Source organism: Pseudophryne corroboree, chromosome 10 (assembly GCF_028390025.1).
Source record: "Pseudophryne corroboree isolate aPseCor3 chromosome 10, aPseCor3.hap2, whole genome shotgun sequence".
Taxonomy (NCBI): domain Eukaryota; kingdom Metazoa; phylum Chordata; class Amphibia; order Anura; family Myobatrachidae; genus Pseudophryne; species Pseudophryne corroboree.
Genome location: NC_086453.1, coordinates 259,215,732 through 259,242,759, shown reverse-complemented (window position 1 = coordinate 259,242,759; position 27,028 = coordinate 259,215,732). Strand labels below are relative to the sequence as shown.

Sequence of the window (27,028 nt, the reverse complement as noted above, 5' to 3'; positions counted from 1 at the left end):
ATAAAAGATATGTGGACTGAAACAATATAATGGGTTGGACCGAAAATTCCTATGGCAAAAATCTGTTTAGTTTCAGCCTTAATAAAAAGGCTGTTCTTTTGGGATCACAAGCAATGTTTAGTTTGGATGAATTTAAGGAACTCTGCTTCAACAAACTGTTGCACAATCTTAGCCTTCCCTGCAGCTGGTTTGTATTTCAGAGCACAGAAATGCTTGTCCTAGATTGAACCCTGCAGTTAACTTTCCAATTTGTGATATTGTTCACAGTCTTTAGTTAATTCCATCATTTCCTAAAGCAAGCACAAAATACATAATTAAAAAACAGAAAATCCCCCTTTCTCCTAATCTGCACCCACACAGTGCAGATATTTCTCAGTGATTTGTAGATTATTTTCAGCAAATACAGATCTGACACTCTTGAAAGACTCATCAGTTTAGTAGAAATGGGGCCTAATGCAAGGTTGATTGCAAAATAACATTTTCCCCTAATGGGCAAAACCATGTGCAGTGCAGGTGGGGCAGATATCCATGTACAGAGAAAGTTAGATTTGGGTGGGTTATTTTGTTTCTGTGTAGGGTAAATACTGGCTGCTTTAATTTTTACACTTCAATTTAGATTTCAGTTTGAACACACCCCACCCAAATCTAATAGGCCCTACACACTGGCCGATTTTCTGAAAGATATGAACGATCTCGTTCATAAATGAACGAGAACTCGTTCATATCTTTCAGTGTGGAGACTCCTGCGATGAACGATGCGCGGCCCCGCGCTCGTTCATCGCTGGTCTCCCGTCGGCTGTGCATGCAGGCCAATATGGACGATCCATATTTGCCTGCACTTCAATGCAGCCGCGTGACGGGGGGAGTGAAGAAACTTCACTCCCCCCGTCACTGCCCCCCCGCCGCCGGGTCGCTCGTCGGCCGTATCCGCCGTCGGGCAGCTCGGCGGCGGGTCGGCCAGTGAGTAGGGCCCTTTACTCTCTCTGCACATGTTATATCTGCCCCACCTGCACTGCACATGGTTTTGCCCATTAGAGGAATATGTTATTTTGCAATCAACCTTGAATTAGGCCAACGGTCTGCAAATCTGCTGATTGTTACAATACACTAGCCATCTGCAGCCCGAATTGATCTGTGAAATCCAACATAATGGACACCTTGATTTAACAATCCCAGTATATTTTTGGTCAGAATACGTGATCTGTGAATCCGATACATTACAGATTTATATGCACAATCATCTGCAAAATTCCCCAATTGATTGTTGATGTGTGGGGGCCTTTTCTACTAAGGAGGTTGTTATTATTTTAAGGATTTTTTTTTCACAATTTCCTACATGTACACCACTTTTCTTGTATTTTTAGAATAGGGAAATTTACAGAAACATTTTAATACATAATAAGTTTTCAATATATACTGTAGGCATCTTACTATATTTATAACCTAGGGACATTCTTGAAGAGTATCTATTTATTTGAAGAATAAATATACCCATTTGTTTTTCTTAAATCTGGATACAGTATATCCTTATCAATATCCCTAACTACAGCTATTTTTGAACTCATTATTAATCCCCTTAAATTACAATAATGTATACAGTATGTGGGACATTTGCACACTCATAAATTTATTTTTTTTTGCGCATTTTACAATATGTAGTTTTGAATATTTCTCTAGCTATCAAGGATCCTAATAAGATAGTAACCTGGCAGCAGGGTCTTCTTACCTCTTTGTTTTTACAGAGTCTCATTCTATTGCTATTTCATTTATTTATTTATTATCCTTTATTTACATAGCGCACACATATTCCATGGCGCAGGGGCATCTCTAGAGAGGAGGGGAACCATGTGCAGACTCCGTGTGTGGGCCCCCTCCTCTCCCGTAGCCGTCACGCCGCTGCTAGTGCTCTGAGCACTGTAGACTCTGGCACATTGCCAGAGACTACAGTGCATGCGCAGTACTCCGAATAATGGCCGCCGCCCCATTTTTTTGGAGTCCTGCACATGTGCTGTAGTCTCTGGCACTATGCCAGAGTCCCTAGTGGTCAGTGCGCTAGCAGCGGTGCGACGGCTACGGGAGAGGAGGGGGCCCACACACTGTCAGCAATGGACTCCGGAAAGGTAAGTAAAGGAGAAATGGGTGCATTGTGTGCAGTGTGGGTCCCCCCCAGGACTCAGGGGCCCGTGTGCACCGCACACACTGCACCCATTGTAGAAACGCTAATGCCACATCGCTTTTTACAGAGAATATTTAGCCATTCACATCAGTCCCTGCCCCAATGGAGATTACAATTCTTATTCCCCACCACATGTACCCTACACACATTAACGCTAGGGTTAATTTGTGTTGGGAGCCAATTAACCTACTGACATATTTTTGGATTGTGGGAGGAAACCTGAGTACCAGGAGGAGAATATACAAACTCCGCACAATTAGGGCCATGGTGGGAATCGAACCCATGACCTCAGTGCTGTGAGGCACAATACACAATATAATGCTACTTATGAACATTTTTCCACTGTAAAATATTTACCTTTAGTAAATGTTTCATGTAGTATCGGTAGTACAAATTCTATCCATTCTCCAATTACATTTTCTGTTCCTGCAGCATAGTATGTCTGATAGTAATCTACAGGGTTAAAATCATCAATGTATTTCTGTTTGATGTCCATGTTCTTCTCAGAAATATACAAACTGTGCCGGATTCTTTTAAATACTTCAGGAAAAAGAAACAGGTTATTAAAATAATCTATTTAATTCTTGGACATAAAAAATAATACATACTGTATGTAATAATTGGCGTCATTTGGTTCGATTTGCTTAGATTTGTTTTTCACATTTGGTAATTGTAACTTTAGTGATCTATGCAAACTACGCTGTTTATCATTGATTAACCAGGTCAGAAATGTACTTTCCTGTACTGTACCATAGAACGTTACTTTCTGATTGTCCAGTATGGTTAGTATTCAATTCCAAGTGAACCTACGTTCATTAGATCATTCCCTAACTACAAGAAATAAGAACCCATGTTGCAGTCTTATTTGTGGCAGTGGAAAGGCCCCCATCTACTAGTGCGATATGGGCTTTTTTTATGCGATGTAACGGATTGCATGAAAAGTGTCACATGGTATGTCAATTTCGTGCGATGCGAGGCGTGTACCCATGTGCCTCGCATTGCAGATCACATGGGCTGATCATAATATTTATCTCAATCGCATAGAAATAGGTTTAATAACGTTAGATCGCATGAGATAAATCACATGTAAAAAATCAACTCAAATAGCAAATCGTAATCGCAGGGCTCCCAGGAAGCTGCCAGCCAGATTGCAGGAAAAATGGATCCAACTCATTGCTGATATAAAACTCGCTAGTGGATGGGGGCCTTAACTCTGTGTGCCAAGAGCATTGCAAGGGACACACCCAATCCTGGTCCTTGCCTCTGCTAAAGACAGATGCACCTATAGTACTTTTGCAGATCTCTGAACAAGGCCGTAACTAGGGGGACTAAGGGGTCACGTGCCCCAGGCGCTTACCTGCGTCTGTGTCCCGCTGCTGCCCATAGCTGACACAGTAACAGGGAGAAGCTCCCACCACTGCTGTCTCCAGCATTCCCTGTCACGGAGGTCGGGTGCCAGCCAGCTAAGACTCATCAATCAGGCTGCTCCTGTTATGCGGGGTGGAAGACCCCGCATCACTCCAAGCCCCAGAGTCCGCTCTCCCCTCTGGATACCCCGAGTGATCAGGGAGCTGGAACAGGCATCTCCTCCTCTAGCCTCATCTTTGAATCAACCCCTCCTCTCCGGCCGCAGTCAGTGAGTGGCGTCCCCGGCAACCAGCAGTGCAGAGCCTCAGAGGGCTGAGGAGACCCGAGGGATGGTGTGAAGGCCTTTTAACATGAAAGCTACAACCACAGCAGGCTCAACAACCCTTAACAATGATGTACTGTAAGTTTATAATCTGGGCACGATTAATTAGAAAGTGACCTTTAATACATGTAAGAAAGTGTAATTTTAAAATGGTCTATTGCGCATATGTGATTTAGCAACACATTTTTTTTATTGCACATAGGGCCTTATTCAGCATTAGTCAATAATGCGATGAGATCGCATTTTCCCAACTTTTGGGGCAGTGCATACGCGCAGGGCCCATTCTGCGTATGCGTGCCCAGGAGATGCGATCACATCGCAGTGATCAAACGCCTCTGCCTGATTGACAGGCAGAGTCATTAGCGGGGTGGTGACGTGGCATTGCGGGGACATGACGATTCAAATGTAAGCGAGGCCAGGCCGTTTACGGGAAGGCCCTGTGATTAAAAACTTGGTGGCGGTGCACCTGACTTTGCAACCAGGCTGCGCAGGCAGGGAGCTACCCTTATTTTGCAGGGGTCTACGATGCAATCACAATTGCATTGCGATCACATCACTGCCCTGTGCTGGGCGGCACCCCGCATGCGAGTGTTAGCAGTTGCAGTTTTGCTGAATAAGGTCCGTAGTAGACACACATATTACAATTAGAGATGAGCGGGTTCGGTTCGTCGAGATCCGAACCCCCCCGAACTTCACGTGGTTTATACGGGTCCGAGGCAGCCTCGGTTCTTCCCACCTAACACGCAAAACCCGACCGGGGGAAAACGTCATCATCCCGCTGTCGGATTCTCGCGAGATTCGGATTCCATATAAAGAGCCGTGTGTCACCGCCATTTTCACTCGTGCATTGTCGATTGAGCGAAGAGGACTTGGCTACGTTCTCTGCCTGAAAAGCTCAATATCTGTGCTCAGTGTGCTGCATTGTGGTGACCACCAGTATATAGTAGTACAGTACAGTAGGCCATTGCTGTATCTTGCAGCTCCGTATCAGACTCAGTTCTAGTCTCCTGATCAGTGCTCAATATCTGCTGCATTGTTGTGAACAGTATATAGTAGTACAGTGCTGCATTGTGGTGACCACCAGTATATAGTAGTAAAGAACAGAAGGCCATTGCTGTATCTTGCTGCTCTGTGTCACTTCTATTCTCCTGATCAGTGCTCAATATCTGTGCTGCATTGTGACCACCAGTATATAGTAGTACAGTGCTGCATTGTGATGACCACCAGTATATAGTAGTACAGTACAGAAGGACATTGCTGTATCTTGCAGCTCCGTGTCAGACTCAGTTCTAGTATCCTGGTTAGTGCTTAATATCTGCTGCATTGTTGTGACCAGTATATAGTAGTACAGGGCTGCATTGTGGTGACCACCAGTATATAGTAGTACAGTACAGTAGGTCATTACTGTATCTTGCTGCTCTGTGTCACTTCTATTCTCCTGATCAGTGCTCAATATCTGTGCTGCATTGTGACCACCAGTATATAGTAGTACAGTGCTGCATTGTGGTAACCACCAGTATATAGTAGTACAGTACAGTAGGCCATTGCTGTATCTTGCAGCTCTGTGTCAGACTCAGTTCTAGTATCCTGATCAGTGCACAATATCTGCTGCATTGTTGTGACCAGTATATAGTAGTATAGTGCTGCATTGTGGTGACCACCAGTATATAGTAGTACAGTACAGTAGGCCATTGCTGTATCTTGCAGCTCCATGTCAGACTCAGTTCTAGTAAACTGATCAGTGCTCAATATCTGCTGCATTGTTGTGAACAGTATATAGTAGTACAGTGCTGCATTGTGGTGACCACCAGTATATAGTAGTACAGTACAGTAGGCCATTGCTGTATCTTGCTGCTCTGTGTCACTACTATTCTCCTGATCAGTGCTCAATATCTGTGCTGCATTGTGGTGACCACCAGTGTATAGTAGTACAGTACAGTAGGCCATAGCGTTATCTTGCTGCACCGTGTCACTTCTAGTATCCTGATCAGTGCTTAATATCTGTGCTCAGTGTCAGTGCTGCATTGTGGAGAACAGTATACTACAGTACAATAGTCCAGTGCTGTTCTCGCTGCTCAGTGTCAGTTCTCCATAGTATCATCAGTGATCAGTATAATCAGTTCTCAGTATAATCAGTGTGCTGTTAGACGTGCGCCCGTTTTACGCCATTAGTGCATTGGGATTTAGACAATTGATGAAGTTATTGTGTCCTTGGTACAAAATCTCATCTTTATTCCACTTCACTAGGCAGGCGATAGCGAGATTTTACCAATTAATATCAGTGATTTATAATTATTAATTACAGTGATGTTGCCAAATAATTCCAGTGATTTTGTCATTTTCTTCCAGTGATTTGGACCCATAATACCATTGATTAGAACGAATACTTCCTGTGATTTTGTCATTTTCTTCCAGTGATTTTGACCAATAATACCATTGATTAGAATGAATAATTCCTGTGATATTGAGGTGTTTGTGTCGCTTAGCTTAGCCATCCAGCGACCACAGTGCACCTCTTTTTCTCTTTTCTTTGCATCATGTGCTGTTTGGGGACTATTTTTTAAGTGCCATCCTGTCTGACATGTCCAGTGGTACTGCCATTTGATATAATTCCCGATATTACTGCCATTTAATTCCAGTGATTTTGTCATTTTCTTCCAGTGATTTGGACCAATAATACCATTGATTAGAAGAAATAATTACTGTGATATTGAGGTGTTTGTGTCGCTTAGCTTAGCCATCCAGCGACCACAGTGCACCTTTTTTTCTCTTTTCTTTACATCATGTGCTGTTTGGGGCCAATTTTTTTAAGTGCCATCCTTTCTGACACTGCATTGCCACTCCTAGATGGGCCAAGTGTTTGTGCTGGACACTTGAGTCACTTAGTTTAGTCATCCAGCGACCTCGGTGCAAATTTTAGGACAAAAAATTATATTGTGAGGTGTGAGGTGTTCAGAATAGACTGGAAATGAGTGGAAATTATGGTTATTGAGGTTAATAATACTATGGGATCAAAATTACCCCCAAATTCTATGATTTAAGCTGTTTTTGAGGGTTTTTTGAAAAAACCCACCTGGATCAAAAACACACCCGAATCCAACAACAAATTTTCAGGGAGGTTTTGCCAAAACGCGTCCGAATCCAAAACACGGCCGCGGAACCAAATCCAAAACCAAAACACAAAACCCGAAAAATTTCCAGTGCACATCACTAATTACAATTAAAAAAACTCTTACTCTACACAAAAGACAGTTAAAGTTCAGGGTGGATAAGTCCCTTATGTAATAGTACTGGTGTGAAACACCTGGCATGTATCACACCAGTTCCTCAGCAAAACACAATTCTGTGATGTAGGCTCTTTGCATCGGAACCACCCATGTGTGGCAGCCTGGGGTGATAGTGTCACCAACAGATGTGAGAGGGTTGTTGGCAGATGCGTGAGGCGGTCACCAACAGTTAGGACTTGGGGGGGGGGAATACTGCCTTGCCCCAGGTGACAAAAATCCTAGTTTCGGCCCTGCTCTGAATACTCTGCAAAAGGTGCACAGTGGAAAGTTATCATTACAAACAATTTTGTTCATTTTAACTTTTAATGTATTTCTTCTAGTATGCTGCTCCAATTCACTTCATTTCAATTAATTCATATCTTAAATAATTACATGCGTTAGAACATCAGCACACTTTGGGCCTAATTCCGCCCAAAATGGGACTGTTTCATGAAAATCGGGACAGCTGGGAGGTATGGGCATTGGCTGGTATATTTTTCCCAAAATGTGAATGCATGCTAATGTGCAGTTTCAGAGTTGAATGACAAACATATTGATCCTTGTGGCCGGAGAGTAAAGGTGTGCTGCAGGTCATGGGCCTGATTCAGATTTGTACGCTATTGCACAGCCACTTCCTTGCAGCTGTGCAATACCATACAGCTAGTATACAAATGCAGCAGGAATAATCTGATGTATGCAGTGTTCCCACCATTGGACTTGTATGCTAACCACTGGGTTAGCGTACAAGTCTAATTAGGCCCCCTTTCACTAGCAGTTTTGTGTATATAGAAATGAAAGGCATGCAATTTGTACCATTTACAGGGCAGATGCATATACAACATGATATCATACACTTACATCAGATGAATGAGCAAATGCACATTTGTGTCAGTTTACAGAGTTTAGTGAAGGAATCTGACAGATATAATGGGGGTCATTCCGAGTTGTTCGCTCACAAGCTGCTTTTAGCAGCTTTGCACACGCTAAGCCGCCGCCTACTGGGAGTGAATCTTAGCTTATCAAAATTGCGAACGAAAGATTAGCAGAATTGCGAATAGACACTTCTTAGCAGTTTCTGAGTAGCTCCAGACTTACTCGGCATCTGCGATCAGTTCAGTGCTTGTCGTTCCTGGTTTGACATCACAAACACACCCAGCGTTCGCCCAGACACTCCTCTGTTTCTCCAGCCACTCCCGCGTTTTTCCCAGAAACGGTAGCGTTTTTTCACACACTCCCATAAAACGGCCTGTTTCCGCCCAGAAACACCCACTTCCTGTCAATCACACTCCGATCACCAGAACGAAGAAAAAACCTTGTAATGCCGTGAGTAAAATTCCTAACTGCATAGCAAATTTACTTGGCGCAGTCGCACTGCGGACATTGCGCATGCGCATTAGCGACTAATCGCTCCGTTGCGATAAAAAAATAACGAGCGAACAACTCGGAATGACCCCCAACATTTCCTCCTTGTTTACACTAAATTGTGCAGGCATGTGTCTCGCTAGCTCAGTGATTGTCTGCAAACAGTAGTATTTCAGCAATTTCATTATCATTTGATCTTACTACACATTAGGAATATTTGCAGCTCATAGTGCATATATTTGGTTAATGTTTAATAATAGAACCTGTTGGCTGATATTTAGTGCCATTGCCTTTGATGAAAGATGTCATGGCCTCTGACGGCAGCAGTTTCTAGAATGTCAGTGGCCTGAAAAGCATTTGTATAGGTCTTCGGGATATCAGATGCAGAAATTGTGTGACATTTTCATCTGCCATTTCATGTCCTCATTTGCTCTCTGTGCATTGTGCGGAATAACCTAGAACCACAACTGGCATCCACAAAGCAATGCAACCACTGACCAAATTGTTGTCTGTGTTACACAGTGCCTATAACAGCAGCATTTCCCAAATTACTTTTAGTCAACTACCTGTCATCAGAATCTGTGAGTTTTCTGGAAGCAGAGCAGGACCCAAGGTTTTTATTTGGCTGGAGGCCATATGGTGAAAACTTGGAGGTTTTATGAGGTTTCTTATCATAGGTGAATGAAACTTGTTTATTGATACTGGCAGACACAAGTTGAGCTCTGAGAGGGCATAATGACACATTTACTAATTACCAGTAGGGACTTGCAAATAGGCTAAATACAGGACACTGCAGTAGTGCCCAGTGCACACCTAGCATACAGAGGGGTCTATTTACTAAGCCTTTGGAGAGTGATAAAGTGGAGATATATAAAGTACCAACCAACCAGTTGCTAACTGTCATTTTTCAAACACAGCCTGTAATATGGCAGTTAGGAGCTGATTGGCTGATACTTTTTCTCTCTCCACTTTATCTTTCTGCAAGGCTTAGTATACAGTTGTGTCCACGCTCATCCATAATTTAGTTGCAGCAAAAGGGCATCTTAGTCGCACATGAAAAATAGCGTGGGTTATGGTAAGGTGCAAGAGGATCCACGGGATGCAATACATGGCTTCACTGCTGGGTGGTGAGTGTTCCACTAATGAAAACAAGGGATGTATGCCGGCCCCCGTCATGGGTTTTGGTTTTGCATCTGTATCTCCTTTGTGTTTTGGATCTTTATTTGGTTTTGTCAAAACCGCCTTTGCGGATTTTGGTTTTGGATCTGTATTTTTTTACAAAAATCTTAATAACAGCTAATATCACTGAATTTTGGCCTATTTTTGTTCCTACGGTATATTTATCCTCAATAACAAAAATGTCCAGTTATTTCCAGTCAATTTTGACCACCTCACAGCTCACAATATTGTTCACCAACACAGACCCAAGGCAAGCTGGCTAAACAAAGCAACAGAGCAGCAGCACAAACACACGGCAGTTATATCTGTTTAAAAATGTTTTGCAAATTAGTAATGTATTAGCAATAACCAATCAACTCGCAGGTACTTTCAATAGAAAGCAAGACAACACAGAAATTTACTAAGAATTGTGTGTGGAATATCATTGCTCTAAATTAGTAGAGCAATTAGTAACATCAATGAAAACAACCCCAAACCATGTGTACATTGCAACAGCAGACATGGATGCCCCATGCCAAGTGCACATGCCCCAGCACATGCCTATTCTCAATGCCCAATCTGTACCTCCCTCCTGGGGGCCCTGGGCCACTGATGACTGGTGCTCTGTGCCCATGTAAAGGCTAGATTAATCAGCATTTTTGCTGAGCAATTCCCCCAAATTTCCCCATCCATAAAAACAGTCTTCTACACCTGGGGGTCGAATACAGTGTGGGTTGGACACAGTGCAGGTTACAGTGCAGGTCAGATTCAGTGTGGGTCATATACATCATGGATTGGCTACAGGGCCTAATTCAAATCCGATCGCTGGTACAACAGCAATTGTAGCCTGCAGCCCTTTCTGGAGTGCGCTCACACAGCGGGCACACTGCGAGTGCACACCCAGTAAGACCCAGTGAGATGCAAAAGCATCTCACTGGTGCAATCATCTCTGCCTGATTGATAGGCAGAGGTGGTCATGGGGTGGGAGGGGGCGCGATCCGGACATGGGGAAAGGCCCGCGATAGCTGCATGATGTCACACACAGCTGCTGCGAAGCAGAACACGGCGGGTAGCTGCTGCCAGCGCAGCATCGTTGCCCCAGTCTTTCTTGCGTGTAATTACTGCCAAACTGTAAGGACTGATGCTGAGAGTACACAGAAGAAATGTGCACCGGACCATTTTTCCTGGATTTGGATTTGGCTATGATTTGTCGTTCAGTTTTTGATTTTGGATTTGTTAAACCTGGATTTAGATTTGTATTTGTATTTTTTTTTTTAAATTACAAAAAAAGCTAAAATCACATAATTTTTACCTTTTTCTTTCCTAGGGTATTATTAACCTCAATAACATTAATTTGCAGTAATTTCTAGTCAATCTTGATCACCTCACAGCAAACAATATTTATTTCACCATTATAAGGCGAAGGCTGCAGCGAGCTGGCTGGATACTAAGCGACAGAGCAGTAGCACAAACAAAAGGCAGTTTCTAACACATCTATGAAACATTAGCACAGAACAGTGGCAGAAATGAAAGGTGATGCAAGATGGAATTGTCCTTGGGCCCTCCCACCCACCCTTATGTTGGAAATTAAAAAGGATCATCATCTTTTCCACATTTTGAGGAATTAGCTTCCTACGCTGTTCATTCACAAGGTTCCCAGCTGTGCCTAAAACTCTCTCCAAGAGGGTGGGCAGGGCCGGCTCCAGGCCTACTAGCACCCTGAGCGAGAAAATTTCAAAGCGCCCCCTCCCATACTCTATGCGTGCGCCGAAGGCGCGCTCCTGGAAAAGTGGGTGTGGCCTCTGGAAAGTGGGTGGGACCTCACAACTTCATGTTATCAAACTATAAATAAATAAATATATTTTCACACCCCCTCTACGCACACAATTAGCAGCATTACACATAACAGCTACAGTAGTGTTCCTTACACTACAATGGGCCTAATTCTGAGTTGATCCCAGCAGCAAGTTTGTTAGCAGTTGGGCAAAACCATGGTGGTAATTCCAAGTTGATCGCAGCAGGATTTTTGTTAGCAATTGGGCAAAACCATGTGCACTGCAGGGGAGGCAAAAATAACATGTGCAGAGAGAGTTAGATTTGGGTGGGGTGTGTTCAATCTGCAATCTAATTTGCAGTGTAAAAATAAAGCAGCCAGTATTTACCCTGCACAGAAATAAAATAACCCACCCAAATCTAACTCTCTCTGCAAATGTTATATCTGCCCCCCCTGCAGTGCACATGGTTTTGCCCAATTGCTATCAAAAATCATGCTGCGATCAACTTGGAATTACCCCCCATGTGCACTGCAGGGGGGGCAGATATAACATGTGCAGAGAGAGTTAGATTTGGGTGGGGTGTATTCAAACTGAAATCTAAATTGCAGTGTAAAAATAAAGCAGCCAGTATCTACCCTGCACAGAAACAAAATAACCCACCCAAATCTAACTCTCTCTGCAAATGTTACATCTGCCCCCCCTGCAGTGCACATGGTTTTGCCCAATTGCTAACAAACTTGCTGCTGCGATCAACTCAGAATTACCCCCAATATCTCCAGTATAGTGCCAGCTACACATAATGTCTACAGTAGTGCAGTGCCAGATAGACATGACATGCCCCCCAGCAGTGCCAAATGCACATGACATGCCCCCCAGCAGTGCCAAATGCACATAACATGACATGCCCCCCCAGCAGTGCCAAATGCACATGACATGCCCCCCCAGCAGTGCCAGATACATAAATGCCCCCACAGTGCCAGATACATAAATGCCCACCACAGTGCCAGATAAATGCCCCCCACAGTGCCAGATAAATGCCTCCCCACAGTGCCACATATGCCCCCAGTACCTGCTGTGCCGAGGGAGGGGGAGTGCTGCTGTGCGTGCCGCTGTCTGAAACAGAACTGTGCGCGCTGTGTGGCGCCGGTGTCTGACATCAGACGCCGGCGCCGCATAGCGCGCACAGCTCACTATACAAGCGGGAGGACAGCAGGCTACAGGACAGGGCCTGCTCCAGGCTCTGACATGGCTGCGCCAGCGCGCGGTGCCCTTTAAGGGTGGCGCCCTGCGCAGCAGCTCAAGTCAAAAATGCCGTGAGCCGGCCCTGAGGGTGGACACCAGGGGGTGGACAGCTTAAGTAATGCAAAGACAGTTTGTACAAGGGCCTCTAAATTGCCTCTTTTTATCTTCCAGCACTCGAAGGGCCTCTGTGAGATGCTTATTCGTATGGTGTCATGAAAATAATCCTCCACCATTATTTGGATCGTAATCATGTCAGATGGAGTTACGGTAGATATATCACTAATGTTGGACAAATCTTTTAGACCCGACCAGATGTCAAAATGTTGTGTTGCTTTATCTGCATTACCACTTGGTCTTTTGGAGAAGCTGAGTTTTTTTCCTGGGGGTATATTTACTAAAATTCGATTTTGGAATCAGCTTATGAATCTTCAAAAATCAATTGAAATCGATTATTTTTGATTTTCTAAAATCCTTAAAAAATCCCTCATTTACGAAAAATTGATTTTGCATTTGATTTTCAAATTGAATTCAACGTGTATTCATGTTTGGAAGGGATTTTGAGTTGAATTTATGAAATCCCTTCCAAAATCGAAATCCTCATTAAAAACCCCAGTAAAATTGAATGTAAAATCGAACAGAACTTCCTCATTGTTTCCATTTGGTCCAAATGTATCACATGCACACTAATTAAAGGGGAAGCTCTCTTTACACTGTTTTATACATGAAAACCTAACTGATGATTAAATCTTTTTAAAATACAGCTGAAATAGTTGACAATAAGCATAGCTCTAATCTGCCTACATGGCAGTATTCCACTTTCTGTGCACACATAGTCAGTTGTTGGTTAAAAAAAAACCTTTGCATGCTCCCTATTTATTGCACAATCTGGGTGGAGTGGTTTATTTAATGTGCGATTATGCAATAGATGGCAGCAGAGCACAATATCAAACACTTTTGCCAAATAACATAATAATATGTCTTCTGAATATATATATATATATATATATATATATATATTAAATAAACCAAAGGTGCATTCTGTCATGGGTTGGGTAGCTACAGTATACAGTATGTGGCTCTTTATACGTATGCTCAGCAGGAGTTTGTGGATTTGACAATGGAGTCAGAAGCCAGGAGCCATAACCTAAATCACTTTTTTTTGGTGGAAGGGAAACAAATTAGAACAATACAGTAACAATTACTATTAGGTGCTTTATTAGCATATACTGGTATCTTACACAAGAACCATGCCTCTGACATTTGTCCCACAAGAATTTTTACAGACTGGGATGAAATGCTGAGAATGTAGGCATCATAGGTTGAACCTATGATAGCCAGTTACAAAACTCATGATTTTAAAATTCATTATATCATCCAGCCAAAATGCCCAATAGTGTGCTCTGGTGCTATCGCACATTCATGGAATAAGTATGATGTCTATAAGTATAAATATGTGTACTATTCAACTCATGCAGCTGTTGATGGTGCCCTGATTGATCCTCCAGGATTATCTAAGGTGAGGATTTGCATTGTGCAGGTAGGTGCACAACATACCATAACCATGGACATCCATTATTACTATTTCACACTGCCCCACATGCTTTTGGGTACTTAAAAGGCATCACTTCTGTGAGCTGCTCAAGCTTTTTCCACCCCACATCACGAATATCTATGTCTCCTTCCCCACTCCAAACCCCTCCCTCTCTTTTATGTTGATTTCTTTATTTTATCTTTTGCAAAAATTCATATGTCCTTTATGTTTATATGTTCGATGTTATTTCTGACTTGTCGCTCGGAACTCTATTATATTAGTGTGATAACAGGTGATCCTATTGGCCTTTCAAACCAGTTTTGGATATTTCCTTCCTTCTACATTTACATCTTCTATTATGCGAGAGTTGTTTTCCTATTACTGTTCACCCAAGGACATTATTCCTAGCCAGGTTCAAGCTGGCTCTAATCCATATTGCTGAACCCCTTTTGCCATATTCACTGTAATTGTAATTGTTATTATGATGGATTGCTTCTTTAATATGAATAAAAAATTGTTGTTTAAAAAAAAAGTCATCACTCTCGATTTCTTACCATTAGAATGGTGTTTAGAAGCCAAAATTGAAACGGGAATTTGAGGTTGGATTTTGATGTTTTATTTCAAATAGATTTGAAAATCAAATTTTAGTAAATGAGGGGATTCTATGTTGGGCTATGGAAAAACATCAATGTTTTTCACAAATTCAATTTCTTTTGGGATGTGAGTTGAATTTGGCTTGAGAATCAATTTGACATTCAATTTGGTCTTTAGTAAATCTTTTCAAATTCAAATCAAATGGAAATTGAATGGAAAGCAAATGCCAAATTCCTTTGAACTCCAAAATCGAATTTTAGTAAATATACCCCTGGTTGCTGCTGAAGAAAATGAATAAGGTGTCGTAGTGCTATGTGTCACTTGAGCTGCTAGCTTGCTCAGTAGGAGCTCTTTGTATCTCTTAACATCTGGGTTTATTGGGATGAAAGACACAGCCTTCAGCTTAAACCTACTGTAGGATCAAGCATGGTTGTTAAAAGGTAGTGGACAGATTTCAAGATATTGGCAACCTGTGGATCCTGGGGAAGTGAATAAAAGACTTGAGATCCAGCATACTTTGCAGAGTCACTTTGTTTAATCTACTTCTTCATTTTGTCCAGTTGATTTTCCAAAAGCCTAATTAGGGGAATCCCCTTACTCAAGCTAAAAGTGTCAGCACTCTATTCACAGGTGGCTACTTCAAAGGGTTTAACTACCTTGCACAGAAAGTACTCTCCACTGTGCTGGGCTAAGGTATATTCCTCCTCCTTTCCCAATGTCATAGTTTGTTGTATAGCCATGGATGGCTTTGTGCTCTTCCTTCATCCGCTGAAGTATATAAAGGGTGGAGTTCCACCTTGTTTCCACCTCTTGCTTCAGTTGATGGCAGGGCAAATTAAACTGTTCTTGCAGGTGCTGCAATTTCCTGCATGCTTTTGCTGAATGCCGAAAATGTCCCAAATTTTTTGGGGCCATAGACAGCATATCAGCATATGTATTTAAAAAAATAAACAACCTTGTTCCACTAAGTTGATTGTGTGAACAAAATAGGGTATGTGTTTGAATTCACCCAGCTGTTATGCTTTCACAATATTTGTGACATTATCAGAAATCACAAATTTTGCAGAGTCCAAATGGGGTAGGCCATGTCTCTATGATTTCCCTTAATTTTTCTAAGAGGTTGTCAGCAGTATGTGTCTTATTGAATCTGAGTAGCCTGCATATGAATGAGTTGGCATTTGTTAGATACTGCTTCTGCTGAAAGCAATTCACGCACCCAGTGGGCTGTCAGTCATGTAATCTTTAGTTTGCCCACTACCACTTGTCCACATACAGTATCTGTGGTTATGTGGACAGTGGCATTTTGTGGGCTAATAATTAGGTTTTTCTAATGTCCTCATATAGCTGAGGAATGGGTTTTCAGCTAAAATGGAACGAGATGGAATTTGGTACCGGGGACAAAGGACCTTGTTTAACTGTGCAAAACCTACTGCATTAATGGCGGATATTGGACGCAGACCTAAAACTAGCATAGCCATGTTGGTATCAGTGATCCGCTGTGTGGCTCTGTGAAAAATGTCATACTTGCTTCGCCTTGCAAAGGATGATTTTACAGTCAATATTGTTTTTTTACAATACTACTAGTAGTCTTATTCTAGTGGTGATTAATATCTATCCCCAGCAGCAGCAGCGGCAGGCCTAGCACTTAAGGATTCTTTTGGGGAATCCTGGAATGGGGAGGAGTCACCTAGCCTTAACAAATTGGATGCAGGACTACCTCTGATCATTACTGAGGATATTGAGGATGAAGGTGTTGGCGGTGGAGATTGCAGGTGCTGGGATCTAGTTGAGATAAGGGGGCTATATGATGCTGGACTGCTTGTTGTTATTTTTTTGCACCAGTTTATGATGTTATTAAAAATTTATCAAGCGTTGAGCATGAGCTGCAAATGATGTAACAGGTCAAAGGTTCTCAGGATTTGGGTAAAAATAATTTCACACATAAGAGGTATATTTGTTGGTCCTATGTCCAGTCAAGGCAATGGCCATCTTCTTATCATGGCCAAGAGCAGCTTCCACTGGTGCCTGACTTAAACAAACAACATGCTCATCCTCATTACACAAATATCCCCCTCGTCCTCTTGCAATTCCGTTGTGGCATCCACAATTTCTATGTCATCAACTATACTTCTGCGGCTTAAACCCACATTTGTGGATGGAACAGAAATGGTGGATGATGGCTTCTCTGCGAATACAGTATCAGCAAGGTCAGGCTCACATAAAGCCCTCGAGGACACACTTGTACTCCGCTCAGGCATTTTTGACATTTCTGTTTCTGAACACACAGTTTATTCTACTACCTTAGTGGTTTTTAGTTTTTTGTACACCAAGTACAAGTACAGGTTGAGTATCCCTTATCCAAAATGCTTGGGGCCAGAGGTATTTTGGATATCAGATTATTCCGTATTTTGGAATAATTGCATACCATAATGAGATATCATAGTGATGGGACCTAACTCTAAGCACAGAATGCATTTATGTTACATATACACCGTATACACACAGCCTGAAGGTCATTTTAGCCTATATTTTTTATAACTTTGTGTATTAAACAAAGTGTGTCTACATTCACACAATTCATTTATGTTTCATATACACCTTATACACACAAACTGAAGGTCATTTAATACAATATTTTAATAACTTTGTTTATTAAACAAAGTTTGTGTACATTGAGCCATCAAAAAACAAAGGTTTCACTATCTCACTCTCACTCAAAAAAGTCCGTATTTCGGAATATTCCGTATTTCGGAATATTTGGATATGGGATACTCAACCTGTAATAGATATATATGTTTCTATTTTATTAACTTGCAGCTCTGTTAAAACTGTGTGGATCACAGGGCTTATTATTAATGCATGTGAACAAAGTGCACCAAACAGTACAAGTACAAGCAATAGATATTTTATTTCTATTGTTTAACTTGCAGCTCCATTAAAACTGCATGAATCAAGGGCTTATTATTAATGCATGAGAACAAAGCGCAGTAGGTTACAGCATACCAAACAGTACAATTTACAGTACAGTACAGTGCAGCATACCCAGCGTGCCCCTGTATAGTCACTACACAGAGCACAGTCACTTGTGAGTCTGGACACAGCACAATAGAGCAGAGAATAGTGCAGCATGCAGCTTGCCCCCAATACACAGTCACTATACTGCAAAGCCACTTGTGAGTCTGGACACAGCACAATACAGCAGAGTATAGCGCAGCACACAGCAGCGTGAAGCGTGCCCCCTATACACAGTCACAATACTCCATAGCCACTTGTGAGTCTGGACACAGCACAATATACCAGAGATTAACACAGCATAAAGCAGCATGCAGCATGCCCCCAATACACAGTCACTATACTGCACAGCCACTGGTGAGTCTGGGCACAGCACAATACAGCAGAGTATAGCGCAGCATACAGCAGCATTCCCCATATAGTAGAGCCACTTTGGAATATGCACACCGCACACAACCAATGGAGTCAGTGCAGCATACAGCAATGTGCGTTTCTTTGAAATGGCACCAAGCCCTGGCTGCGACACCTTATATAAAATCCAACTCCTGCGAGAATCTGATGGTGGGAGGATGATGTCTGACCTCGCTGTGGGTTCCGAGTCTGGCGGGTACATCCGAGCAGCAGCTAAGGTGTACTCAGATCCCTGGGGTTTGGAATGGTTTTGGAAACTAGTATCAGGGAGTTTACAGTAGGATGTGCCACGCAATGTGTGGTGCACCACCATGGGGGCGTGTTGTACTCTGTCCAAAGGGTGTGTCTAGTCCCACCTTGAGAAATCAGCCAGGAAGTTGGAAAGTATCAACGAAACACACTGGAAACTGTGGAAAGTGCCCAGTAGTAGTAACTGGTGATAGGAGTAATACAGCACCAGATGGAGCGCACTGGACTGTGGAGCCAAACACATGAAACAATTGCACACAAATAGTAATTGATAAATAGGGCCTCAAGTCCCACTAAGTGGCTGATTCTGAGTTAGGGGTAAAACAAATAGTAACTTTGTAACTTGGAAAACCATGTTGTACTGCAAGTGGGGCAGATTTAATATGTGCAGACAGATTTAGACTGGAAAGGGGTGTGTCCAAACTTAAATCTAAATTTCAGTGTAATAATAAAGCTGTTCAGCATTTGTGAACTAAATACAAACGCAGCCAGTATTTACCCTGTATGCAAAAATAATACACGTATTTCCACCCCTTGCATTGCAAAATTGTTTGTTCCAAATAAAATATTTTTTGCTTTTTTCCCAACTCAGAATCAGACCCTAAGGGATCTATGTACTAAGCCTTGGTGAGTGAGAAAGTGGATAGAGATTGGGGGGGGGGGGTCTATGTACTAAGCTTTAGAGAGTAAGAAAGTGGATGAAGAATCTGGGGTCTATGTACAAAGCCTTGGAGAAGAGAAAGTGGACCCGGATAAGTACAAACCGAACCAACCAGCTCCTGTCATTTTTTAAACACAGTCTATAACATGGTAGTTATTTGTATCTACATCCACTGTATCTTTCTCCAAGTCTTAGTACATAGACCCCAGGGACGTGCACTATGGTAATTGGCTCAGGAGGCACTGGCTAGTACCAGAGCCAGATTTACACACAATATATGTGCCAAAGGGTTCATGTGGTTATTATGCAAAGGTGCAGCAGTATAAACTCCTACAAATTTGGTAAGTTTTGATCAGAGATGTGCTGAAACGTTAGGCCGGTGAGACACTTTTTTTGACTGTAAAAATGATTAGAATAATACAAATAAGATATTTCTAACATATCCTTTGTATTTTTCATGTACTTTATCCAGTCAAACCCAGTGGCAAACACAGGATTTCTAGAGGGGGATTTCCAAATTCAGTCCACAATCTCCCACTCTGCAGAACATGGGAGCAAGTACGGGAGTCTGGGGGAGCTCCAGAAGAACCTAGTAACAACCCTAGACATTAATGTAAATATTGGTCTATTTATACATTGGATACTGTATGGAATACAGTATTAATATTTAATACTATAGATGGTCTACAATATAGGCTGTATCAAATATTTAAATAATATAAATAAGATAAGTGGTCAGGAAAAGTTAAACATACTATAATAAATATATAAATTAATGAATAACAAACATAATAGAACCAGTACTGCACTATCTAAGCCCACATTCTCCCACCTGATGGTAAGGCTCCTGTCTATTCTTCCTGGTAGCTACTCTCTGGTCCAGTGCACTGTTTGAGGACTCAGATCCACCTAACACAGAAAAACTTGCTAACAGAAGCTGCTACCTCTGGGCATGTGCAGCAGCTCTGCTCTGTCCCTTAAACTGCATGATGTGGCAGCAGTTCTAGTAATTGTATTATATACTATTGCTATTGTTGTCATAATTTGAGCCACTTGCCAAGAGGAGGGGGTTTTCCAGGCAACCGGAACCCCCCCTCTACGTTTGCCTATGAAACATCTGGTGCAAACGTTCGTATGACAGGAAAGGCTCTGCCCCACCTGCCTCACCCCACCACACATCACTGATAGAACTCTAAGTAAGAATAGTCTCAATCAGATCAAATCTATCAGATTGTAGAAATTTAGCAACCCTGCAGATTACTTACTAGCAAAACTATGTGCGTTTGTGATAAAAGTAGGTGCATGAAATCTCAAAAGAGCATTTGTGCAGCATTTTAGGTTGTAGCAATTTCTGCTGTAAAGGTTTTATGCAGTTTATGTTTTATGCTTGTCCCCTAATGACAATTACTGACATTCTGAACCTGAGAGCTAAACATTCTTGTACAAACTTATACCAATGCCATCCTCACATGCCAAACTATACGGTTACTATAATCACGCTCAAAAAAAGTGAATAAAAAAGTTTTCTTAATAAATACCTACTGACCTGCTCTCAGAAAAACCTGGTAGGCAGTATAAGCTTATACAGTTCTCACCACTTCAGTGTCTAGAAGACAATGAATTGCTTTTCAAGCCTATAATCATCAACAATTGTTTTGTTTTTAAAAAAAAGCTCAATACATATTATTTATAGGAATTACACAATTCTTACCTCTCTTAGGACTAGCTGTCCTGTATGAAGTTAATAGCAAAATATCTTTTGACTTTGCCGTGTTTACATGGAAGATTTGTAGCTCTTGCTGGATTGCCAAGTTAATCACATGATACAGTTTTGGCAGCCTACAGACCTTTCCATCTCTAAGCATGCACTTAACCACTTAGCTGACTTTCTCCAAAAATCGCTCAGAAATTGGCATTTTTTGTATGATTGAATTAGGTTAAAACATCTATTTAACTATACAAGTTGTCCAACACGATATTATTTAAAAAAATATATATTTTTCTTTAGAAACACCTAAAAGGGGAAATTTATCAAATTAATTAATTTAATTTATATTTAGTTTGAGTTGGAAGCTGCTTTTGGGTTAGAATAAAGTGCTACTTTTTTTCTACATAACTAATGTGATGCCTATTACGTTAAAAGGGAAATGAGCAGCCTATTCATACCTATTGTATTACTGAGAAAGCACACAAACTTTTTGTATTTAAAACTATTTCTAATATTTATTAAACACTACATTAGTAACAAAATTTATTTTTTTCAGATAACAGCAGTGTGTGGGTGTTCCTATGAGGATCGCCCAATCACACATCGCTGATGCATTTGGAGTAGGAGCTGCATTGCTGTGTACATGAGTGTCTGCAGTGGATATTAGGACAGAACTTGGAGCTCTGAGAATTGAAGTTCCTCCAAAAAATGCAGAACTTACCAGATAAGTGCAATCACAGTGCACAAATAACATTATTTTATACACTATGATTGCACTTATCTGGTAAGTGCAATATCATTTAGTTCACAGAGCCACAAGTTTGGTGCTAATATAATACAGGCATCGGAAGCTCCTACCTTTTTGGGGCAGGGGACAGCCACTGCCCATGCCAGAGAGGGAGAGGAGAGAGATGGCCCCCAGGTCAGCCGGATCACGGTTCCTATACAGTGGATCTGGCAGGTGCAGGGACCTGCACCTGCACAAAAATGGCTGCTTGAATGTGAATGGGCAAACCCCCAGCTTTGGACTGCTTTGGCTTCAGCCCATTGCAGGCAGATTGGACTGGTGATCAAGCAGGTAGTGGCTTCGTAGAGGAAGTCAGCTCTCTGCTAATCGGAGCATGGTCTGGCAGTCTCGGAAGGAGGAAACACCCCCAATGGAACTGCATGTCCTGCAGATGACTGGCAGGTAGGACTTCCAATAGGAAGACACAGACTGCAACTGGCTCAGCTGAGCTCTCAAAAGTGGTGGATTTTACTGCTGGGGCTGTATCCCATTGGTAAAATCCACCACTAATTGCAGGCACATCTCTGCATATAATGTAGGAGAGAGACAGTGCAGAGGAGGAAGGGCTGCAATGAGTTCTATCAGCACTTGCAGCTATGCGTGACAGATTACTGGGAATGGAAGCCAGGCACAATTTTCACAGGGGGAGAAGGGGAGAGATTGCAGGTGAAGTGAGGCTGCAGGGAGCCCTGGGAACTCCTGCAGCCATGGATGAGTGATCACTGTAGCCATGCCTGGGTGATCGAGTCTGTGTTTGTGTAGCTGGGGACAGGGATGGCTATAGACAATTCATAACCATCGATGGATTATGGCTGATGTAGAATACTTTTGCCATTTATGGGGGAGAACCAGATGGTTTCCATCGATGGCACAGCATAACCAAATTCTTTTTTTTGTACAATGAGCCATGATGCAGAGCATAGCTCCACCCCAACACCTGAAAAGCCCCATCCTCTGGTTCTAATTGGCCCATGGGCCAGTTAGTGAAAGAACAGGGATGACCATCAGTTGGTGAAGCCTTTGATCATCATCCATTGCATAGATGGCTACCATCGATGGCCACTTGCCATTTTTCAACCACACTGATGGCCATCCCTAGCTGGGGAGGCAGAGACTTGGGGGGAGACTCAGCTGCAATGAGCACTGTGAGTTTCTGCAGCCACAGGTGAGCACTGTATCACAGTGTGTCTGTGTTTGGCCAGCATGTTTTGCTGGGGACTAGGGATGGCCATCGACCATAGATGTTCCAAAAACCTCAATGGTTTAGGGTCAATGTTGAATACTTTAGCCATTTAGGGGGAAGAAACAGATGTTTTCCCACCATTGATGTAACAGATACACCCGATGGTTCTTTTTTCTTCTTCTACCAAGTGCTGAAACACGGAATATAGCTCTACCCCCTGGCACTGCAAATCCCCACCCACGTTGTTGTGATTGGCCCATGGGCCAGTTAGTGAAAAAACATTGATGGTTATACATTACATAGTGTATAACCATCCATGGTTACCTGCAAAATTACCATCAATGGTAACCATTGATGGTTAAACACCAATGGCCATCCCTACGGGGGGCTGAAGGAGGAGCAAGGAGGTGGAGACGGGGCTGCAGGGAAGCTCAATGAGCTGTGTGAGCCCATTTCCTGCTAAGCAGCTGTCTTATTGGAAATTGAGTTCAAGGACTATGCTATATTGTGGCAAACTATTAAGGCCTATAAAGAACTTTAACTATGTCTCATTAATTGATGACTAAGGGTGGAGCGCTGTATACCACCATTTATTTAAAGATATATGTACTAGCTTTTCTACCCGTTCTTCGCACAGGTGTTTCTGATTTTCATTGTTGTTAACATAAATGAGTGTTAAATATTTGGTAAATCTATAGAGATGTAAATTTGAGACATCTTAACATAAGTCAATATTAATCCATGGTTATTGGTGTTACCCGAGGAGCACCAGCAGCAGATACGGTAAAAAGTGACGGGACCAATTTTGTAGTTTAATAAATTATACCCACTGGAGGTGCAACCCAAATTTTGATGCAAATGATTGTTTGGGCATTGGTAATGACGTCATTGTGTCAACCCCCTTTTTCATTCCCTTAGGGGAAGTTTATTAAAATTTTAATTACATAGTTTTCCTATTTCCCACTTGAAGAATACGTATGTTATATTTCACCTTCCTAATATATCAGGAAGTAAGAGAATTAGTGATGAGTAAGTCAGTCAGTCAGTCAGTCATTCAGTCAGTCAGTGAGAGATAAGGTAAAAAGTGACAGGACCATTTTTGTAGTTATTAATATTCTACCCACTGGAGGAGCAATCCAAATTTTGATCTGATTGTCCGTTTGGGCGTTATCGTTGTCATCGGTGATGATGTCCAGCGCCGTAACTAGGGCAGTGCGGAGAGTGCATTGCACACAGCGCACTTGGTCTGTGGGCGCAACCGTCCACCTCACCCCGCGATCACCTATCTGTGCCGCTGAGTCTCTTCCACCCACCGCAATGTATAACAGTAGCAGTGCACCTGACTCCTTCTCTCCCGGGTGCACTGCTACTGATATACAGTACAGCGCGCAGTGCTAGCTGTCCTGTGTTCTCTGCCCCGTCCCTGGCCGGTTACTATGGCAGCGGTGGCGGCAGCCAATGAAGGGGAGCACAGACTAGCTTCTGATAACATGCGCCCGCTGTGATCCCGGAACCCGTCGATAGGGAGCAGGATGTGGCGGGAGAGATGCTGCATTCCCGCGAGCCATGTACCTTTCCACCGCCCACATATTACTGCTGAGGATGGAGGAGAAGCTCTCTGCAGGCCGTTACCATGGCATCGGGGACTTTGTGTCAGTCTTCATAGTGGTACTTGAGGGATGCTACCAGCTGCACTGCGCCAAGCATTGGCTGCCCAAGCAGGCCTAAAAAGTTGAAACTGGTAAGAATGCTGGCCTGTGGCTTGGGGTGCTACATTTGATAGCTGTCCTGCGTGTGGGATCTCAATGAACTGTACTTCACTACAGTACACTACACTACAGTATATTACACTACACTACACCACAGTACACTTCACTACACTACACTACACTACACTACACTCTGAGGGTAAGTGGGGGGGGGGGTGTAAGGGGGAATCTGCCTGCCATACTGTGTTAACGGGGAACTCTGCCTTCCATAATGTGTAAAAGGGGGACCTATCCTGCCGTAACGTGTAAAAGGGGGACTCTGCCTGCCGTAACGTGTAAAGGTGGGACTTTGCCTGCCGTAACGTGTAAAAGGTGGACGCTATCTGCCGTAATGTGTAAAAAGGGGACGCTGTCTGCCGTAATGTGTAAAAAGGGGACGCTGTCTGCTGAAATGTGTAAAAAGGGGACGCTGTCTGCCGTAATATGTAAAAAGGGACGCTGTCTGCCGTAATGTGTAAAAACGGGGACGCTGTCTGCCGTAATGTGTAAAAAGGGGACGCTGTCTGCCGTAATGTGTAAAAAAGGGGACGCTGTCTGCCATAATGTGTAAAAAAGGGGACTCTGTCTGCCGTAATGTGTAAAAAAGGGGACGCTGTCTGCCGTAATGTGTAAAAAAGGGGACACTGTCTGCCGTCATGTGTAAAAAGGGGACGCTGTCTGCCGTAATGTATAAAAAAGGGGACGCTGTCTGCCATAATGTGTAAAATGGGGGCGCTGTCTGCCGTAATGTGTAAAAAGGGGAATCTGTCTGCTGTAATGTGAAAAAGGGGCACTACCTGGTGTAGTGGTGCTACTGTGCGGCGTAATTTGAATAATGGAGACTACTGTGCACCATTGTATGAATTGGTATTAAGTTGTGGCCACACCCCTTTCCCATGAAGCCACACCCCTGTATTTTTTTCGCGCACCTACGGCGCGCACTTCCGCCGGTTTACGTTAAGGGGGGGTGCCAATGCCGTTTCTTGCACACAGCGCTAAAATGTCTAGTTACGGCACTGATGATGTCATTATGTCAACCACCTTTTCATTCCCTTTGGGGAGGTTTATTAAAATTCTAATTCCGTAGTCTTCCTATTTCCCACCTGAAGAATACCTTAAATTTCAGCTTCCTAACACATTGGGAAGTAAGATAATTAGTGATGTGTCAATCAGTCAGTTAGTGAGTGAGGGCTTTTGCATATATATATATGTATATATATCTTTAGAGAGAGAGCAAGCAATGGGGGGGACAGCACTCAGGATTTTTCAGAAAAAAATATATTCAGACAAAAATATAAATCATAAGTTCAACGTTTCGGTGCATGTCGCACAGTCTTCAGGATGCATAATAGAAATATAAACTGAAATGACAGACAAACATTTCTGTTTGCATTTCTATTATGCATACTGAAGACGGTGCAACATGTACCAAAAAATTGACGTTATGATTTATATTTATGTCTGAATATAATTTTTTCTGAAAAATCCTCAGAGTGCCATCTCCATTGCTCTCTCTAAATTTGCGGATGTAGTGCCTTCGACTTGGACACCGGGGTAAGAATTAATAGAGATTTATTGAGTGCCAGACTGTGCAATTCTATATATATATGTGCAGGTATTTTTAACAATACAGGTTGAGTATCCCTTATCCAAAATGCTTGGGACCAGAGGTATTTTGGATATCGGATTTTTCCGTATTTTGGAATAATTGCATACCATAATGAGATATCGTGCTGATGGGACCTAAATCTAAGCACAGAATGCATTTATGTTTCATATACACCTTATACACACAGCCTGAAGGTAATTTTAGCCAATATTTTTTATAACTTTGTGCATTAAACAAAGTGTGTCTACATTCACACAATTCATTTATGTTTCATATACACCTTATACACACAGACTGACGGTCATTTAATACAATATTTTCAATAACTGTGTATTAAACAAAGTTTGTGTAACTTGAACCATCAAAAAACAAAAGTTTCACTATCTCACTCAAAAAAGTCCGTATTTTGGAATATTCTGTATTTCTGAATATTTGGATATGGGATACTCAACCTGTATAACTGCTTTCTCAGTATAAAAATACCACTGCTGTCCCAAAAAATATAACAATAACACTGCTGTTCCAGCATACAGTATATGTATAACAATACCACTGTTGTCCCAATTAGAGATGTGTGACAACCTCTGTGTGTTGGGATTGGGTCTAGGTTTTTTAAATGCTAAAAACAGCTTAAATCATGTAATTTGTGCTTGTTTTTTCTCCTACTGTATTATCATCCTCAAAAACATTAATTTCCACTCATTTCCAGTCAATTCTGACCACCTCACAGTTCACAATATTTTTTACCGATACTTCCAAAGGGTGGATGTCTAATGTAAGCAACAGAGCAGTGGCACAAACACACAGCAGTTTAAAATAATCTTGCTAATCTATGAAGCACACAGCACAGCAGTGGAAGACAGGAC

The 27,028-nt window shown here is 42.3% G+C and overlaps 1 protein-coding gene across 4 annotated transcripts in view; it reads right to left on the bottom strand.

The window, feature by feature from the left end:
- The window catches only part of LOC134966463 (indolethylamine N-methyltransferase-like), a 69,209-nt gene extending 48,275 nt beyond the window's left edge, over positions 1–20,934 (bottom strand). The window contains exons 1-3 of one of the 4 annotated variants that reach the window (XM_063943222.1): positions 20,839–20,926; positions 20,674–20,733; positions 2,534–2,716 (exon numbers count right to left, since the gene is read on the bottom strand). In XM_063943222.1, coding sequence (XP_063799292.1) covers positions 2,534–2,672 — 139 coding nt within the window. In that variant the 5' untranslated portion in view covers positions 2,673–2,716; positions 20,674–20,733; positions 20,839–20,926. Of the gene's footprint in view, positions 1–2,533; positions 2,717–18,387; positions 18,452–19,959; positions 20,064–20,673; positions 20,734–20,838 lie in introns of those variants that run through there. The other 3 variants (XM_063943221.1, XM_063943224.1, XM_063943223.1) reach the window with 3 other exon arrangements.
- Between the last annotated feature and the right edge of the window lie 6,094 nt (positions 20,935–27,028).